Source organism: Haemorhous mexicanus, chromosome Z, assembly GCF_027477595.1.
Source record: "Haemorhous mexicanus isolate bHaeMex1 chromosome Z, bHaeMex1.pri, whole genome shotgun sequence".
In the NCBI taxonomy this organism is placed as follows: Eukaryota; Metazoa; Chordata; class Aves; order Passeriformes; family Fringillidae; genus Haemorhous; species Haemorhous mexicanus.
The window spans coordinates 16,302,836-16,323,311 of record NC_082381.1 but is presented as its reverse complement, the minus strand read 5'-3'; the positions used below and the strand labels follow the sequence as shown (position 1 = coordinate 16,323,311).

Sequence of the window (20,476 nt, the reverse complement as noted above, 5' to 3'; positions counted from 1 at the left end):
AACTGAACAGGGGGGAACAAACCATTTCCGAACATAGGAAACATATTATGATTTAAACAATTAAAGCTGAAGAGCAAACCACAATAGCTGTTGTTTAGAATTTCCCTTTAATTAGTTTTGAGACTGGATATTCTTTATTGTAACTCCAAGCAAGATAAAATGAGAAAGTTTAATACACTTCATTTGTGCCATGAACTGCCATGAATTTGTGAAAATTCTGTGTGAATAGAGTAGGTCATTTACTGACTTACCATTTTCAATTTGATTACTGTTCACATACTGTTGTGTTTAATTTAAGGTCCCTTTGTATTTTGTGAATATATTTTTGAGAATTGCTAGAAATGCCCTCTCTTATTGAAAAGACTAAATAATATTTTTTAAATTTATTCCAAATGCATAAAAGCAAATTAGTTTTAATTGTTTGGTTTGGGTTTAAGTTTGTGTTTCTCTTTGGTTATGTTTTGGCAGGGGTTTTGGGTCTACATTCATTTTAATGTACTTTTGTAATAATAATTAAATAATAATGTCTTCTTTTGGATATGTACAGATACTAGGTCCTAACCTGTTAGTATAATTGCTTTTGATCTGGGAAGTGCAAAAATTACTGAAATCAATTACACTTTAATGAAGCCCATCATTGTAAAATGGATTGTTGTAATATCCTCTATATCAATAAATTTCTTCACAACCCTTTCCAAAGGTTACAAATAAAAGAAAAATATTGTTCAAATATTAATTTTTCTGAGGTATTTTTTATAGCTAATGAACTAATTGTTCTTTAGTTTCCTTACTGCCTAAAAAAAAAGGAAAACACTGTTTCAGATTTAAAATTTCTTTTACAGTTTTGATTCAAATACCAAAACTGAAGCTATTTATTTGAAGCAAGTAAAAAACCAAACCAACCAAACAAACAAAACAAACCCGACCTGTCAGTGATGGAGAGAGATGGAGAGACTGACTCAGTGATCAGAATCTGATTTTATTGTGGGATACAAGCACTTATATACTATTTTAGGGAGACTAGTAATGTGCACTACAATGATTAGATTAAAATCACATACACAAACTTATGTATATAATAACATCTCTTGCTTGCAGAGTTTAATAGGATTTTCTTTTTCTGATAAACCTGTCTGATTAAATCTTCTTGCTATCTAGGTCTAATTTTCAAAGTTCTGTTTGCTTTTGCCAAGGCATCCTGTTAGCAAATCTCTTATGTTAACCAGATCCAAAGTCCATCATCTGTCTTGTGTCCCCCAACATTCCAACATCTCACCCTTTCCTTTCTACCAAAAATACTCTTTTAATGGCCTTATTAATTAATCTCTGCACACATTGAAAATCATCATGATTAATATGATTATTATTAAAATTACCAAATACATACCTATCCTAAACAGAATCTTTTAGTTAAAAAACTCCCGCCATTAAAAGGCTTAGGCCTGATCTTTATAAACTAAAAATATTCCTGATGGCAACTGCATTACTGGATTCAGAAAGGCTGCCAGAAGTGTAATTGTACCAAAAGTCTTGATACTTATACACAGGGTGATAGGGAGAAACATTTTAGACTGATTCCCTCCTAGGTATTTAAAATTAACACAAAAATCCAATTCCACAGAAGGCAGGAATTCTAATTCTTGGGGTTCCACCAATGATGTTTCAGGAGGGTAAGGGTAATTTAATATGATTTGATTTGCTTTCAAAACCAAAAATTTTCAGTGTAAAGTTCTGGAGGAGCTATATTCCCCCCTAATTTTTTGGTTTTTAATGACTTGTGTGTTTCTCATTATGAACATGAAGGTTCCATCAAAGCAAAACAATATGTAACATAACCATAAACTTACACTAAATAAAAAGAAATCAGATAATAGATACAATTAGTAGCACATGAAAAATAGAATGCTGATTTAAAACAATGCATTACCAATTTCTTAAATATTTTGCCATTACTTAGAGTCTGTAGTAATCAGCAAGCTTTATTTTTTAAAATGAGAGCTTGGGAAATTATTCCCGGGTAAGATTTCTAAGATCACCTTAAAAGGAGGTTTAGCTGTTGTAGATCCAAATTTAGTATGTCAGAATTACTTGAATGTAATTTTGGTGCAGAAAATTTCCTCTACTGGTTAAGGCCAGGACTTGGCCAAAATCCAGGCTTTTAACTGGAAGAGTCTTTTTAATATATTTTAGAAACCTCTTAGTAATGGTAGCTTTTAAAAATAATATTTGTCTTATAAATAGCTATACAACAATAAGTGAAGGTTTGTAAAGTAGCTGGGTTTCTCATTTATCGTTAGATAGTCAATGGTACCATTGAATTAAGTAATGCTTGTTATAAAAAGACAGTGAATTGTGGAGGGATAGAATGTAAGAAAATAGTGCAGAAGGTAATCTCACCCCTGAGAGAGTTGCAGCTGCACTAATCACCTAAGATTAGGAACAGGCCTGCCCTTAATAGGCCACAGCTGTGTCCAATAAAAGTGCTACAAAAGAGAGGGTGAGCTAGTTGAGGAGAGAGTTGCAGTTGTTAGTGAGCTGTGAAGAGAGATGGGGTTTGTTGGCTGTGCTGTGAAGAGAGATGGGGTTTTTTGACTGTGAAGAAGAAGGAATCGGTGCTGTGAGGAGCTGCCTATGAGAAAAGACCGAGAAGGCATGAGACATTTGAAATATAATGAAAACACTTGGTGATCCCAATGTGATCCCATGGTGATCTGGGTAGAGAACTGTAGAGAGAGCAGCAAGGAGGTGATCCTGTGGTGGTTTGGGGAAAAAGGAGTTAAATATTAAGCAATGTGATCCCAGGGTGATTCAGGAAGGTGACTGCAGACCTAAGAGAAATAAGATGGTGGAGCTTAGGAGCTGAGCAGGTGGACCAAGAGCCTGGGAGCCTAAAAATCCAGATGAGTTGTAGCCAGGCAGACATGAACCTGAAAGAAATGCAGGCAGACCTCAGAGCCTAGAAGTCTGGACAACGTATGAGACCCCACCCCCAAGAAGAAGGGTGCTGGATATGAGGGGTAGATGCTACACACTTATTTGGCGCGTTGGAGCCAGCCCTGAACCCCTCTGCCAAGGTTTGGTTGCAGTCTGGCAGGGACCCAGGATGGTTCCAGGGGTGCCCCAGAATGGCAGTGTGTGCAGCAGGACACAAGCTGTAACACAGAGCTCTCAGAGGCAGAGTCAGAGCTGTGCAGACGACATGTAAGAGAAGCCTTCTAAAATTGTATAGTGGCCATCTCCACAGTAACCCAGTGTGATTTGGGCTGTAGGGCGAGATGCAGCCAGAGATGGAGCCCAGCTTAGCACTGAGAGCAGCAGGGGATACTGCCTGGTCCAGACCTGATAGACTTCAACACCTGGAGTACAGGTGAGCCGCTGGGGACACAATGACATATAAATAATATATCAAAAATAACATATCAAGAGAAGAACAGATTATTTCATCTACATGGAAAACAGAGCAAGGCAAGAGAGGCTTGCAGTGGCCAACTAATACCACAAGAACTGTAAAAGGAGGAAGAGAATTATTAAAACAGCAGTTGGAGCTGGGGACAGAGTAGCTCTATCATTCAGTATGCTGTGTTCATTTGCTGATGAAACATGTTCATTTTGTTTGTGAATTGTAACTATTAATCAATGATTTGGCATAAGTGGAAGGTTTATATTCCATAAGCATAAGTACACTCGACAGATACTGGATCAATGTTGTTAAAGTCCTATAGCTATTGATAAAATTATGTAACTGTTGATTTGTTACTACCCTAATATATAGCCTTTAACTTATTCTTGTGAGTTACCTTATAAAATTGTACAGCTATTGATATTGTCACTATTCTAGAAGTGTAAGTAGAAGAGTTTCTGATAATATGTAATGTAAGTTTGAGTAATGAATCAAGGTCAGTGCACAGACACATTCCGAAGTTAAACAGAAATTACACAAAAGATATTTCTACTGGGTTTACTATCTTTTGCAAAGGGCCCTGCAAAAGATAGTAAACACAACATTAGTTTAAGAAAAGCCTTAGGTTGATGTTCTAGAATGTGAAAAGCAAAACTAAATCAGAACTTGGAAATGTATGTTCTTGCTGTGACGTGTTGCCTGAACACTTGTATACTATTAGTCCTAAGTGAGATATCTAAATATGTTAAAATATCAATTTACTTGAACATATCTTTCTAGAGATGCTGCAACTTTGTAATTAAAAGAAAAGGGGGAATTGTGGAGGGATAGAATGTAAGAAAGTAGTGCAGAAGGTAATCTCACCCCTGAGAGAGTTGCAGCTGCACTAATCACCTAAGATTAGGAACAGGCCTGCCCTTAATAGGCCACAGCTGTGTCCAACAAAAGTGCTACAAAAGAGAGGGTGAGCTAGTTGAGGAGAGAGTTGCAGTTGTTAGCGAGCTGTGAAGAGAGATGGGGTTTGTTGGCTGTGCTGTGAAGAGAGATGGGGTTTGTTGGCTGTGAAGAAGAAGGAATCGGTGCTGTGAGGAGCTGCCTATGAGAAAAGACCAAGAAGGTATGAGACTTTTGAAATATGATGACAAAAGTGAATAAAGTAATGCTTGTTATAAAAAGACAATGAATTCACATCATGAGATTAATGACATAATCAGGGTTACTAATATATCAGTAGAAACTGTCTTAAGAAATTGAGGTTAATTTTCTTATACATATATGACATTAAAGCCAAAAAGTAAAAGAAAGCATTAAATAACTAATAACTAATTACAGTCATAATATGAGACTTATTCTTCAATACTATTTAGAAAAAGTAAAATAGCAAAAACTGTTCTTATTTCTATAGCAAAATAGCGTTATCTTGTAATCTAAATAAGCAAATTTTGACAAAAATTCATTCAGACTTTGTCGTTCACTTGTCTAGCAATGGAATTATATCTTATAACTCAAACAGGTATGCTTCAACAAAACTTAAAATCAGCTTCACTAAAACTTAACCTTGATAAAGTATCTCTAAAAGAGCTTAAAGTTAACATCATTAAGACTAAACAAAAATCAATTTTAACAAGAATTAACTTATTTAAACTCTATTATTATGAAAAGGTTACTGGAAATTTGTCATATAACAGTTAAACATCAGAGTAAACAACATGCAAGTAAACAATTGTACTGAAATCTTTACAATAAAATTACCTTGTTAGAACTATGGAGTAAAAAGCAAACACTTAACAAATCTGACAGTGGAATTAAGTCTCAAAAAATCAGTACAGATAAAGTTCAAGGTTTGTCTTGAATGTGAGCTAAAGAATCTTGAATTTAAAACTTATCTCATTCCTCTTAGTGAACAATGTAGGTTTGCTATGTTACGAATATGTTACAAGGCACTACCTCTATACCAACACCCTTGAATTTTTCTAGTAACAATCTTGTTAAAAATCACAAATCAAAAGTTAGAAGGTAAATCTGAACGCTGGCTGGTATCAGTGGGGCGGGGGCACACCCCCTGCAGCAGCTTTAAAGATTGCTTGTCGGATAGATTTATGTTTGGCTTAGTAAGAGTAATGGCATATAAACACTGAAGGCTGAACTAAAAAGAGAAGTAGCTCTATAGTACTAAATAGCTGCACCAAGAAAACCCCACAACTAAATACATTGTTAAACAAAAAGGACAAGTAACTGGAAACTTGACCAGGGCTCGGTGTCCCTTAGGGCTTTAGATCTGTATGATCTTTTGATAGCTGGGCTGCTCCTTCCAATGCTTCCAAGTGCCTAGGGCACTTCAGCCAGGGATCATTGTGGGGGTGTTGAGTGTCCCAAATGACTCCTGTACAAAATCTGAATGCATAAAAATTCCCTGCTGTGTTTCTCTCCCACAAAACTAGGAGGACAGATCTGCCCATCAGGCCCTGCTATTTGCACCAAGTGTTGGCTTTGCAGGTTTTTGTTCCTTCCACCCATGCCGGAGAGTCCCTGAATCATTAATGGCCACTCATTGGGCTATTGGCTCCTTGAGATAACAGTCACATAGGCTCCTGTATCAATGAGTCCTGTTAGGAGTGCCTCTGCCTTTGAGAGTCACTTTGTGTTGGCATGTTGGACGCTCATATGTAGTATGTTGTGTCCATAGAATCTGCGGGACCCCTGTAGAACTGAAAATCCCCTTGACTCTGTTCAGTTATCTGGGGTGCAGATAGGGGTACTGCTGGAAAAAGTATGAGTTAGGATATATGGCTTGTGGCCGGGACCACACAGGGCAGCTGGGGAGTCCAAGCCACGAGTCAGAGTCAGTAACTCTAGGGAGAACAAACAAAGAAAGTATGGATACATGGTCAAGGTGATCTGAAAACTCCTGTGGGAATCAAATGAATATATGAATCAAACAACGTTACTGTGTTGGAGGTTGCCAGGTCCATTCCTGTGCTGGGGTGGCTGGTCGGTGATGGTCTGGCCAGGGCTGCTTGTGGTCCAGCGAAGGCTGCTTAGGGAGACTGGGCTGAGGCTTGCAGCAGTCCCTCCGAGGCATCGGCTGGAGGCATCTGTGTGTCACACGGTGACACTCAGTGCTTCAGCTCCAGTTTCCCGATATAGGACACCCTTCAAAATCATACTTGGACCAACATTGATTATGGCATTGAGGGCAAATACTGGGAGTTTTGGATCTGGCCTCCCCGTTTCAAAAAAGTCCTTTTTCAAATGCTGAGATTTCCCATAAGTTTGGGGGTCTCCCTCCTTAGGGACCTTTTTCTTTAGTTGCATCCAGGTATCATGAGGGTCAGGAGGGAATGGATCCGTCTCAAAATCTTAGTCTATCGACCCTGGATTGAAGGGCTCCCCCTCCTCACTGCTCGAGCCACTCAACAAAATAAACTGCTAATGACTGTGAGAAAGGATGCTTTCCCCTCCTTTGTCTGGACAGGGGCGAGGTTGATGGCTGTGGCCACTCTTCAGAACCAGAGGTGCCAGTTTCAAGTGCGCAGGGAGAGTCAGTGTAAGAAGACACAGAGTGGGGTAGGGGGCTGGCAGCATCCCGCCACTCTTGCTTTTTCAATGTCCTAAAAAGTATTCTCCAGGACGGGAGTAAAAGTTACTCAAGGTCCTCCTTTGGGATGGGGGAGTCATACTTGCCAGCAAGCATGGTTTCATAGACGTCTCTCTCTTTGGGCATTTCCTTTCCCATTCCTTTAGTTCCCCTGGCTCATCTGCCAGTCACAGCAGACAGGGATTGCAGGCCCAGACGCGGTTCTCTCACTGTCACGATCAGTTCCAGGTGCTCACAGACTGCCACCAGTCAGGCCGGTTAATTTCCTCAGATGGAGGCTCCAGTTGTTGACGATGGAGAGAGATGGAGAGACTGACTCAGTGGTCAGAATCCGATTTTATTGTGAGATATGAGCACTTATATACTATTACAGGGAGACTAGTAATGTGTACTACAATGATTAGGTTAAAATCACATGCACAAACTTGTGCATTTAACAACATCTCTTGCTTGCAGAGTTAATAGAATTTTCTTTTTCCGATATAGATGTCTGATTAAATCTTCTTGCTATTGTTATAAATGATCAACAAGAAAGCCAAATTAATAAATGTGAAAGATTTTATTTTCGCAACCAAAACTATGGTCCTCAAAAAGCCACAGTCAAAGAGACAGTGTCGAGCCCGAGGTTGGCTCTGGGTGAATGTAGATCCGACCTCTACTGCACTGGATCTTCCCCTGTTCACAAATGCTGTTTCTGGCAGTGCTGTTTTATACAGTTTTTTATGCCTGAGGCAGGGGTGCCTCGACTTCTTTTGTAAGCCCGCATATGTATGAAGTTTTCTTTCACTGTGCAGAGCTGGACAGTTGCTGTTTCTTGGGCAGTGGCAGATGCTGGTCATGTCAGGGAAGTCGTGTATTCAGATGTATGTTTCTCAACAACTTTGGTTGTCTTGATTGATGATATCTATCAAGTGCTGTTCATCCTTGGGTGTTCCCTGATGGTTCTGGGGGAAGCCCATCTCCACGCAAGCTACTTTCTTTTATTAGTTAGTGAGGCATTTTTCTTTTGCTGCCACCAGTTTCATAATTCCAGCGTGCTAATCTGTCTCTAGGTTTTCCATGGTCAGAGGCTCATTGGATGTTAAATTCATTTTACAATTTTTATTTTATACTTTTTTTAAAGCATGAGTTACTTTATATTATATATTACACTATCTAGGTCTAATTTTCAAAGTTCCGTTTGCTTTTGCCAAGGCATTCTGTTATCAAATCTCCTATGTTAACCAAGTCCAAAGTCCATCATCTGTCTTGTGTCCCCCAACATTCCAACACCAACCAAACAACAACAACAAAAAACCCCCAAACAAATAAAAGAATTTAAACAGTAGAATGCAACTTTAGACAGATTTGGACAGACACGTGAGAAAGTTAAAGTCTTTAAAATTTTGGCCCATAGTTAGAAACATATGCATTTTGTATTTCAGTTTGTATAGATTCTGTATTTCAGTACTTTTTCTATTCTTCATTTCTCACCAGGAGGTAAATAAATTGATTTCAACCTGAACTAAAGCTTATGGATCATGAAAACTGAAGTTCCTGGTTGTTATTCTTCTATCCTTTAACAAGACCTTTAAGCAGGTGCTTTAAATGGCTCTGTAAATCTGAGCAATCACAATTGATCTCAATGTGTTTGAAGATTTCTCCATGCTTTTACAATGAAAAGTAGACAGTCTTGCAACTAAATCAGACCTCCAGGCTTCTTGGTATTTCCAGTGAATGTCCTCCTTCCCATTCACAGAAAACCTGTCCTTTCTGTGACATCTCAGCCTTAAGAGTAGATCAAAGCTCTTCCTGCTGACATCTTAGACTCTACCAAAGTAGAGAAGGAAGGTAGAAAGAGGCAAATATAGGAAATATTTTCATTGCCTCCAAAATGCATACATGATTCAGAAAGTTTCCCTGTTAGAAATTCTACTAAGGCTCTTTTGTCCCAGATGTTATCTCATATCTCTGTACTTTAAAGTTTCCTAATTTGTTAAGACTTTATGTTTTTCAGGCACAACATTTTGTTTAAAAATAGTCCAAGGATGTCTGAGAACTGACAGCTCTCTAAGTCTCCAAGGATACATTTCTTCCGGCTGTATGGCTCAGGGTTTGGAATTTTCAAGTTCCAACTTCCAAGAAATATGCATCTTTGATTTTACTACTACTACTTTATCTACTGATGATGAAGTCACAGCTTGAGCTCCTTCACAAACCCGGGGGAAATTATTAAATTCTAAAACTGATTAGCCCAAGTTCCTACAGCAACAGCTGTTCAAACCTGAGCATAAAACATACACTAGGATATTTTGTATGCAAAGTGGGTAACAGGCTGTCCAAACCTGCTTTCTCTTCCTGGGAGGTAAACTGGTGACATGGCAGAAAGGCACAAGTAGAAAAAATCTTCAGCCATGATGTGCTCTAATGCCATGCACCTTAAAGTAAAAAGCATCTGATCTTGCTATAGAAATTAAAGTATGAAAAACAGTCAGCAAAATTGTAGTGAGACCATACAGCATAAGGTGTCAGAGCAAGACAGATTGAAACACATTGAAAAACCTCATCTCTGATTCTCTTCAGGTGTGTTGATACAAGAATTAGATATGTTTCTTCTACAAAGCTGTAAAATCTGATTTTGTAAATTTATCAAGAGATGATGATGATGTTTCCACCTTAAAAAAAATGAACAAGAAATAGAATGAAAGCTGAATTCCTATTCAGTTTTTCAACTATTGTAAATAGACTTGAAGAACTGCAAAAATATCCTAAAAACCCCATCATTTAAACATAACCCTATATTTCACTTTCTTAAATAAACAGCTTCAACATTTCCAGCTTCTTACTCATATGAAAGCCTTTGTGGGCACATAAAAGATCTTTGAGATGTTTGATATTTTTAAAATGTGAAAATTTTGAGCCACCTAAAAATAAAAAAAACCCCACATATTAAAAGCTCTTCAGGCACTAAGTTAGACAAGAATTGCTCTTACAAATTTCCTAGTGTTTGGCAGTTTACAAAAGGTTTTTTGAAACAGGTACACACTTCAGTGCAGCATTGGTTAAAAGTAGTATTTCAGCTGTTGTCTTTACCAAAATTATTGTAGGGGAATTTATGAGACATCAGTAAGCTTTTTGTTTTTAATAAGTCCTGGTTGTATCAAATACTGTAATATTTCTTAGTAGCCAGATGAAAAACCAAATGCTTGGGCATTTTCTCTCCTGCCTTCTGCTTGTGAGAATTTTGCTGAAATTGCAATGAGCTGCATATGTCAGTTTTGACCAGCAGCCCTTTAACTAATGTCTTTCTAACTGAGAGGAATGAACCTAAAGCAAATAGAATAGATTTCTTTTTTCATGATTCATATTTAAGAAAGAAAATGGTTTCTGTCCAGTAGTATCATATGTAGGATATTTATTAAGGGTAAGTGGAGGTATTTTATGGTAATATAATATTTTTTGAAAACCATCACAATCAAATGCTCCAGGAATTCAGCAATCTAGGATTTTAGTTAATACCTCATCCAAGCTTCTTTTTATTTTCATAAAAGGAATGGTGAGTGCTTTGCAATGTATCTGTTTGAGGTAATGTTCAGGGGCATTTAACTACAATAATGTTCTTGATTAAGTTGACAGAATTTTCTTTCTCTTATTATTAAAATTTTATTCTTGGTAGCTTTCTCTGATGAATCAGACCTTTTAGTAGTGCAGCCATTTAAAAAGGGGGAAAAAAAAGTTTACTTTTGAGCAGAATAAATGTCTTATTCTTGTACTGCTGCATGCTTCCAGTTTATTCAGTTTGCAAACTGAGAAAGGTTTAGATAATGAGCAGCCAGACCAGACAGCCCCGTAAATATTTGGAAAAGTATACAACTATCCTTTTTACTACTGCTATCCTTAGTAGTGTTGCTTAATGAATATAATGGTATCACTTTGTGTACTTCCAGATTATATGCTTTACAGTTTGTAATCAAGTCCAGAATATTCTCAATGTATTTTCCTTATTTCCTCATATAACCTTTTTATAATGCTAGTATGTACTTTATATTCTTAGCATCCTCATAGCTTTAAGCAACATAAAAAGTAGAGAGTGTTCATTTTGTACTGAAACATTTGTTATGTGTGTGGAAGAGTTTAAAAATTGCATTTTAAATGGAGAAATATTGTTTCAACTAGAACACATCTCCTGTAAAGCATTTGAAACAACTGGAAACTCATAATGTTACTGATATTCACAGACATCCTGAAATCTGTATTCCAAAATATTATCATAGCAAGCACTGCTGTGTTTTCATATTTTCAGTGTGTTCCTTTTATGTGAGTAAATAATGCTTCCTAAGATATCTGTAGTATAACCAATAATACTTCAACTGAAATAAAATGGCCAGCTTAATGTTTTGAATTCCTCGATAGACTAGCATAAACCATAAAACTAAACAAAGCACACAAAAATGATCAAGAGTGACTGGCAAAGATCATGTGACATGTCTCGCTGATACCCTGTAGGTATGGAATAGCTGAGGACAGGTTTTTGGGCTGCCTTTGATTATATCAAATGCCTGGGAGATTATGGCAACAGACTCCAACAGGTTGTTTTAGAAACTTCCTTTCGTATGTTCAATCTTGCTCTCTGAAGTAGAAAATAAAATTTTCTTCTAATTCTCCAAGAAAACTCTTTTTCCATCATCTTATTACCGAATTATATTAATAAAAATTTATAGAGATTAAACTGTGTATGAGCAAACATTCTATGTCCTTTGTTAACCTACTCCATCCATTAAAATAGGGGGACTTAAGATTTTTATTATTTGTAATCAGAAGTTTAGGTAAGAAAACATTGTGTCAATTTTCATAAATTAGGATGACAATGCTATTAAAATATTTAAACATTTAATACAGAAATAATTGTAAACCCCACCTAATTATGCTAATCTTTTAAATTCCCTGGCTTTCTCTTTTCTTTTTGTCCAAGTCCATATTTATTTTTTCTACCTAGAAGCAGCCTGTCATCTGAATAGGCAGAATACTCAGCCTGTGTTCAAATTTACATTTATCAAAGCAATATTTGTCTTGAATTAGGCAGTAACTGAAGAATATATGTTTATGGAAAAAAAATTTGAGTTCCATTCCTCTTCTATGACTGTCAATTTTTCTGCTGTGTTGGGGAACTTGACATATTGTCAGTGACTGAAAGGTTTTTCTTTTCTAGTTTCTAGCAAAACCAAAATAAAACAGACCTCTTTCCCCAAAATTCCTAGAGAAAATATAAGAAAATGCCTTCCTTTTCTGCAGCTACTTTTATAGTAGGTGTGCTATAACTTAATTCAATATAATTTTATCTGCTATTTAAACTACAATTCAGGAGACATTAACTTAATACGAGTAAATTGGATTTTGGAGTGGACTTCTGTCATATAAAGCTGGAAAACTCCAACGAAGGCTTTGTTTGAGAACTTAAACTGGGCTAGAAAAGTTATTAAAAAATTAAAAAGTTATTTAAAAAGTTATTAAAAAATTTGTTTTCACATTGAAATTAGGAGTGTTGGAAGATGTGAAGGGATTGTCTTTGGTTCTGGAATTGAGGCAAAGAGCTAAGTATGAGGATAAGGATGAGGATGAATCTAGAAAAATAATATTTAACCATTTAAATAATGAATTCATAAGTAAAGATTGGGTTGTAAAACAACAAAAACAATCTTGCTCTCAAGAGAAATTGGTGGAATCACATCTTTTGAAGTTATGATTTTTTTTTTTTTTTTTTCAGATATTCTTTGCAGCATATCTTCCACTTAGCTATTATTGACAATAAAAATTCCTAATGTTATATTAAAAAATATAAAAGATATATATGGTAGATATGTATCCAGAGCAAGTGAAGTGAAAATCATTGTCTGGTAAATGTGCTTGACTAACTAGACTTATGCAACTGTAAACTTAGTGGTAGTTAAAGAAAAAAAAATATTAAAGGAAAATATTTTAAGACTATCTTACAGGAAAAAAAAAAAAAACCAAACAAAAAAAAACCTAACCAAACTTCTTAGATTTGTTTATTACATTGAAATTCATTACCTATTAGCCTATATCCTAGAAGTTCAGCTTAGAGCTTTTGGTTTGCTTTGGAGATTTTTTTGAGTAACACTTTACTGCCAGAATAGTCTCTATTAGCAGAAGCTGAACCAACTTACTGAATAGCTGTAAAATGAAACAGGAAGAAAAGTAAAAGAGGTCTTTTGAGACCTAGGCATTGTCTATGAAGGCATTAGCATTTGGCCACGTTTGAAGCATGGTGACCTTATGCTCTGAGTCTCGGGAAAAGGTGCTACAAGGAGTTCATTTAGGATCTATGTACCACAATGTCAATCATATGGAAAGTAATTCAGGTGGGAAGAGACCTTGGGACATCTTAAGCGCTGCTCCTGACTACAGTAGGTTCAGCTTTGATGGCAGAGTTGGTCCTGAGGAGTAATGACAAATCCTTGTTTCCTCCAAGCAGGTACAATGCCTCTCAAACTCATGCTCTATAAGGACCCTAGCCTTTGGCAGCAAGGTTTTGATAGCTATGTTTGAAGGAAATGTCTGAAGAGTACTAGGTGTTGGCTCCTACACTCTACCCAATCTCTTTTTGAAGTGGTGTTAGGACTTTCAAAAGCGCTTCATCTGTGCTATGAGTTAAGCAATAGTATTCCAGTAATAAAATTCAAAAAGCTATTCCGTCATAATGTAAACTTTTCACAGGCAATTTTAGGGGGCCAGAAACTCTCTTCTAGGAGATTCTCAGACCCAGTTTAATACTTAGAAACTAGGTTCTGAAAACTGATTCCAATAGATGGCTTGTTATCATTTTTGGGACATGAAATATATATAGGTGGAAGAATGAAGAATGTTCACTGCCAGTGTGCCAAAAACCAGCCCAGTTTGTGTTGATTAGCCATACTGGCAAAGGAAACTGCAAAGGAAGGGAGGGAAAGGAAATATCTAAATGAGCACCATGAATCAGAAAAATCAAAATATAACTTAAAGCTTGGATCTTTATCACAGCTTGTTTTTCCCTTCTATTCTTTAATGCATCCTCTAGGTCTGACTACTTTTTCTTTTCATTTCTACCTTGTATTGGATAAGCTGATCCTCCTGAAAATGAAGATGAAAACCATAATTTTTTCAGTAAACTCTTATAAATATGTTGAACTAAGGATTTATTACACTACCAGCTCCTTCAAAACTGATTTTGATGGGTTTTTTTTAACATATGTAAATGCTTAGTGAAATAGGAGATAGTAAAAGTATTTTAAGTCATCCCCTGCTACAGTAGAGATGCTGCATTACTTCTGTTAATAAAATTTTTAGATTAAATAAGATTTAGTTCTGAACAATCAAATGGTTAGCTAATCACAGGCAGAATACTCAGCCTGTGTTCAAATTTGTGTGGTGCCAGCTGCTGGGGTGGCGTGCCTGTGTTAGATCAAAATTTAGTTTACTTGATTTCTCTAAAATGGTTTAGAAATAACTCAGATAACTCAGTAAGTCAGACATGGCAAAGGCCATCCATTCTGTGAAGTTCTTCAGCCTATCAGTGAAGTTCATAATAAGAAGAAAGTATTGGAAAGTGAAATTAGGCAAAATCAACCATGAATGCAGCTGCCATTTCCTAGAAGTGCCATCTGGCTCTGGACAAATATATCAGAAGAATGAGAGGATCTCTGTCACTTACTCCTTCAGGAAAAAAAAAAGAAAAAAAAAAGAAAAAAAAAGACTAAATGGAGAGGTAAAGTCAGGACTGGAAAGAAAAAGGGAAGAAAATCTAGTCCAGACATAAAGTAAACATTAGATGCTAGGTGCAATCTGTAGTCAGTGTGATTTGTGGAGTGTGTGTAGACAGGCAGTTACAGCTTCCTAGGGAGGTGGTTGGTGCCTCAAGCATGTCAATGTTTAAGAGGCATTTGTATAGTACCTTTAATACCATGATTTAATTTATGGTCAGCCCTGAATTTGTCAGGCACTTTGAGTGCGTTGTCACTATAGGTCCTCTCCAAAAGAACGATTATATCCTTATCTATTTTAGAGCCTTATGCAATGCTACTAATACTGGACCTCTAGTGTCTGCTACTAATACTGGACCTCCAGTATCTGCCATGTTCTTTGCCAAGTTTTATTTCAGAAATAAATTATTCTTCTGCCACACTAGATTGCCTGCCAAAAGCACAGTCTTTTACCACATTTATACATTTTCTTGGAATAAACGTCTTTCTTCTGAGATTAACAATCCCTGTGTACTTCATGGGTATGGGCCTTTGTAAAAAGTCTGATTTTTTTTCAGCCCACCACATGGTGAATTATTATTGCATTTGAAATTTGTTTCTGCTTTTTGAGAGCCCTCTTTACTGAAGAATAATTGCATTGGAAGAATGGATCTAAAAGAAAATAATTTTAAATCCCATGTTCACACAGAGTGGTAATTTGAAAGAATTTTGGAACTGGAAAGCTGTTGACATTTTTGTCGCGCACAAACCCCAAGATGTTGTGACTAGGTAGCCTAACAGTTTCACGGGAATAAAACTGAATTCTAATGTCTGCATACCTGCTGTGCTCACAAAAGTCAACCTGTTCTCCTAATTTCTTCATACATACAACTATACATTCGTGCATACATACATACATACATACATACATACATACACACACACATGCATGCATAATGAAAGCTTTGACAGTTTGATAGAACGTACACTGCTAGTATGGCCAGAGGAAAAAACAATTCCATATTCAATTTTTACATGCTGGTTTCCATAGAACACTTGGTGTTCTGTTTAAAAGATTAAATTTTTCATTTTGTCTCTTCTCTGTTTGACTACCTCTTTTTTTCTTTTATTTTTTATGTACAGGAAGATAATGCCTTCAAGGACTCCCTTTCTCAGGGCCAGCATTTTCATTATTAAAAGAGGCTAGCAGAAAGACTTTTGTACCCATGCAGATAATGTGGTCATCATATTTGTTCCCTTAGAAAGATTGGCTAAACCTAGGAACTTACTAACAATAACAATTCCAGTGCAATACCATGTAATCAAGCTGAGAGCCAAAGAAAAGCAGAGATATTTGATGTTTCATTCTACTGGGAGTGATTTTTTGCATCAAAAAATTGCTTGACAGACATTATACAACTTTGCAGTAATTGTTACTAAAAGAAAAGATGTCTGGGAAAGGTGCAATTTTACACACAAATAGAATAAGATTCTATTAAGCATAAAAACAATCTTGCAAGTCCATCCAGTAATACAAAATATTTGTCATACAAAGGTGTACTTCTATGTATTGTATTATTTTCAAAACATATTTTGGAATACCACATTTTTTGGTAATATGGATCCAAATACAAAATTCTCTCCAAAATGATGAGATAGGAGTACTTCAGATTTATGTTCAATTTATCATTTTGAATATTATCCAATAGACATTTATGCTCAAAACCCAAAATCCAATTTCAAGTGTTTGATGACACTTGAAATATATTTAAAATACATGTTATAACAAAAAAAAGTAGTTCTTCAAGGGAGAAAAGAATGCTATCTGCAAGGCTAAACTTAATGGAGGATCTTGTCCTTATCTTTCCTCAGGTATTTTTTATTCTGTCCTGTTGAATCCTCCTCAAATGAAATGCTCTGATAGGAACAGATTTTGGCAGATAATAGATATTTTTCAATTTTTATTAGTCACCAAACAAGTAGACAAAGCTTTTACTTGAAAGTGGAACACTGGAGTGAGGTGACTCCTGAATAATAGTACTGCAAGAGTGTCAGGACACTGGGCAGGATACAAAAGAGCTCTTTGTGCCTCACTGTATGTGCAATAAAGTACGAGTTTGTTTTTTTGAAGAGAAATAGAAAACAAAATTATAGTTCAGGGAAATACATAGGTTGCTTATGCAGTCTTAATTGGTGTTACAAATTCTCAGAGAAAGCTACTGAATTAATGCCATAGTGTGCATGTATGTGGGTGTTTAAGTAATATAATTAAGAATGAAAAGAGTGTGAATGGTTATGTATGAATCAGATAGTTATATGGAAGGCTACAAATTTCTCCATGTCCTTTCACTCACTATATGTGATTTCTCATTAAACTGAAGATTTTTTTGAATGTATACTGTTGATAAATACTAGTCCTACTCATGTCAAAATGCTCAAAAACAACCCTTTTCCAAGATAGCTTGTGTGCATTAGAAATTATTTTTCCATTGTTAAAAATAGCTACAGACGGAAAAGAATGCTGGACACTAAGGATTTTTATTAATATGTATTATTTATCACACCTGTCAAATTTTGAACATGTGCTTACAGAGGCATTTTCTGCCTTACTAATGTTACTAATCCTGCTGGTGAAAAACAAAGGCTCTTAGACCAACATTTGTTCTTGAGCATATAATAGATTATTAAACTTGCTCTCCAAAGTAACTAAAGTATGACATTCAGCACTGTTAGACAAGTGCAATAAAAAGAAGGCATCTTAAAAAGAGATTTTCAGAATCTATTACTGTTTTCTGCTGAAGACAAATAGAAAATGAAGTTCTAAAGGGGACATACAATAAGGATCTAAATACTTTAAAAAGTTGCTTGTGCAGCACCTTTTCCCTAGGGGTCCAGTTTAAAGCAGGCCAAACTGAGGACAAGGAAGAGCAAATATAAAAAATGCTCAGACCTTGAGGAAACATGAAATGCCATTGAATGGATGCATAGATATAAACCAGATAAAGCAGCTGCTTTACACAATCAATTAGGAGAAACTCTGGAAAATTATAAAAAAATTTAACATTATTTTGTTAATCATGAAAAATTCAGTAAAAGGAGTACCACCTGGTAAAACAAAGGTAATTTAGAAAAAAATATTATTTCTCTTTGCCAAACTGGTTGCAACTGACAATTTACAAAAATCTGTGAATTAGACTATAAGCTTGCTGCAGGCATTGCCAATAAGTCTTGTTGTTACTTTTGACATCACAAGTATTTGCCAGTGGAAATTACTGAGCTGATGATCAAAGCATAAATGCATTGTAATGTGCAAAGAAATTACAATCTGCATATCACTTATGCAGTCAGCAATGTTCATTTCCGAGAACAAAAATACCTAGGAAGATGAGGCTGTACAGGCACCTGAACACATGAATCAGAAAGAAAATTAAAGCTGATGAACAATATCCAAAGGACGAATATTCTGGTCTTACCTTCTTGCTTTAATAGTGTTTCAAATTTATAAAAAATAGAAAACTGAAATAGAAAAATGCACTGACAAAAACTGAAACTCTTGTGAAGTAAAAATATATAATTAATAATGTGAGTATTTAATGTTTGACTTTAATCCCAAAACACTTGATCTCATGTTAAAGATTTTGTATCTGAACCTACAAGCTGTCCTGCAGATGCTTTCTTTTTCATTGGTGTACCATACAAACACAAAAATCTGTCTGCAAATGTAGGTAGAGCAGAGCTTGTGAAACTGAGCTGATACACAGACATGTACTTATTTTTTCAGGAAAAATATGAAATTTTTGCATCATGTGTTCAGAGACTTACTCTGCTAGCTGGAAGTATTCCTTTTCCAAATTCCCTCAACTCTTCATCTAGAGCAGGTAACATTTCTACTCTTCTTTGGGAGTAGATCAAACCAATATCCATCCATCCATCCATCCATCCATCCATCCATCCATCCATCCATCCATCCATCCATCCATTCTCCTCTCCCTCCACTTAATTATATATTCCTTATGCTACAGGCACCCTAGGGATGTGATCACATCACCAAGCCTGACAGAGTTCAAGAAGTGTTTGGACAATGCTCTCAGGGCCATGCAGGGATTCTTGGGGTGCCCCCTGCGGGCCCAGGAGTTGGACTAGATGATCGTTATGAGTTCCTTCAAAGTCAGCATATTCTATGCGTGCATGATTCTAGGATTCTATATAAAGTGGTAAGCCTCTGTGTGTCAGAGGGAAATAAACCTCTTGGTTGAAAAGCTAGCATCCAGAAAAGCTGATGTACAAAACTTAGCAGAAATACTTGCTATTGACATTTTAAGCTGAGGCTGAAAGAAAGATTGTACTTACAATTTAGGCAATCAGCCACCCTTTCAGACTGACAAATGTTTACTCTTTTTCAGTAAAACCCTAATGATTTTTAAATTCTGAAATTATATGTCTTTCTTAGCTTCCTATTTAGCTTATTCCATTCTTCTTCTTCACTACATCAGTATACAAACTTGCTGCTTTTGGGGGGTTTTTGCCTGGCTTTAATTTTTTTTTTTTTTTTTTAATCACGAGTATTCAAGAGGGAAAAAACATTTGTTAGAGCACTTTCCAGGACGTTAGGACATTACAAAGTTAACTCTGCATTCACATCTACAACCTTCAAGATTTTGAAATAGGGGCAGACAGCAGTCCCCTTATGTTGGACATTTCTTCTGGTATGTTTCTCAATAGGTTATGTCCTGGCATCTTCATACCAGCTGCCTAACAACGGAAATACAATCCAGTGTCAGTTTTCATTTGTTATTGAGGAAGTACTCTGCACCATGGATTCACAGATTCATTAGAATCGGAAAAGATCTTTAAGAACCTTAAGTCCAACTGTCAAGCCAGCATCACCACCATGTTCACTATTAAACGATACCCTCAGTTGCCATATCCACACATATTTTGAACATTTCCAGGAATGGTCACTTCACCACTTCCCTGTGGAGCTTGTTTCAATGTTTGATAACCCATTCTGTAAAAAAATTTTCCTAATATGCAATCTAAACCCCCCTGGCACAGCTTGAGGCCATTTCCTCTTACCATGTCACCTGTTGCCTGGGAGAAGAGGCCAATCCCCATCTGGCTACAGCCTCCTTTCTGATTGTTGTATAGAGTGATAAGGTCCTCCTGACACTCCTTTTCTTTAGGATAAACAACCCAAATCCTCTCAGTTGCTCCTCATCAGACCCTTCCTTGTGCTTCAGATGCTCCAGCCCCTTGTACAGCTCCATTGCCTTTCTCTGGACTCTGTTCAGCACCTCAGTGTTCTGAACTGAGGTGCCCCGAATTGAATCCAGCACCCAAGGTGTGGCCTCACCAGTCCTGAGTATGGAGGAGCAGCCACTGCCCTGGCCCTGCTAGCCGCAGTATTGCTGATCCAGGCCAGGATGCCATTGGTCTTCTTGGCCACCTGGGCACGGCTGGCTCATATTCAGATACGGTTCACCCACTGTGCCTTGGGCAAAGCTCCCAAGGTCCTTTTCCCCAGGCAGCTTTCCAGCCACTGCCTCGGTTTGTAGCCAGGGGTTGTTGTGATCCAAGGGCAGGACACAGCACTTGGCCTTGTTAAACTTCATCCAGTAGGCCTCAGGCCATCAATCCAGCCTATCCATATCCCTCTGCAAAGCCCTCTTGCCTTCCAGCAGATCAACACTTCCTCTCAGCTTGGGGTTGTCTGTGAACTTGCTAAAGATGCTCTCCTGAAATGAAGGAGAAATAAAGGAAAAC

General features: G+C 36.8%; 1 protein-coding gene across 1 annotated transcript in view; it reads right to left on the bottom strand.

The window, feature by feature from the left end:
- Positions 1–7,538: 7,538 nt before the first annotated feature.
- Positions 7,539–20,476, bottom strand: part of FAM174A (family with sequence similarity 174 member A) — a 40,188-nt gene continuing 27,250 nt past the window's right edge. The window contains exon 3 of the mRNA XM_059873424.1: positions 7,539–20,448. Coding sequence (XP_059729407.1) covers positions 20,409–20,448 — 40 coding nt within the window. The 3' untranslated portion in view covers positions 7,539–20,408. The remainder of the gene's footprint in view (positions 20,449–20,476) is intronic.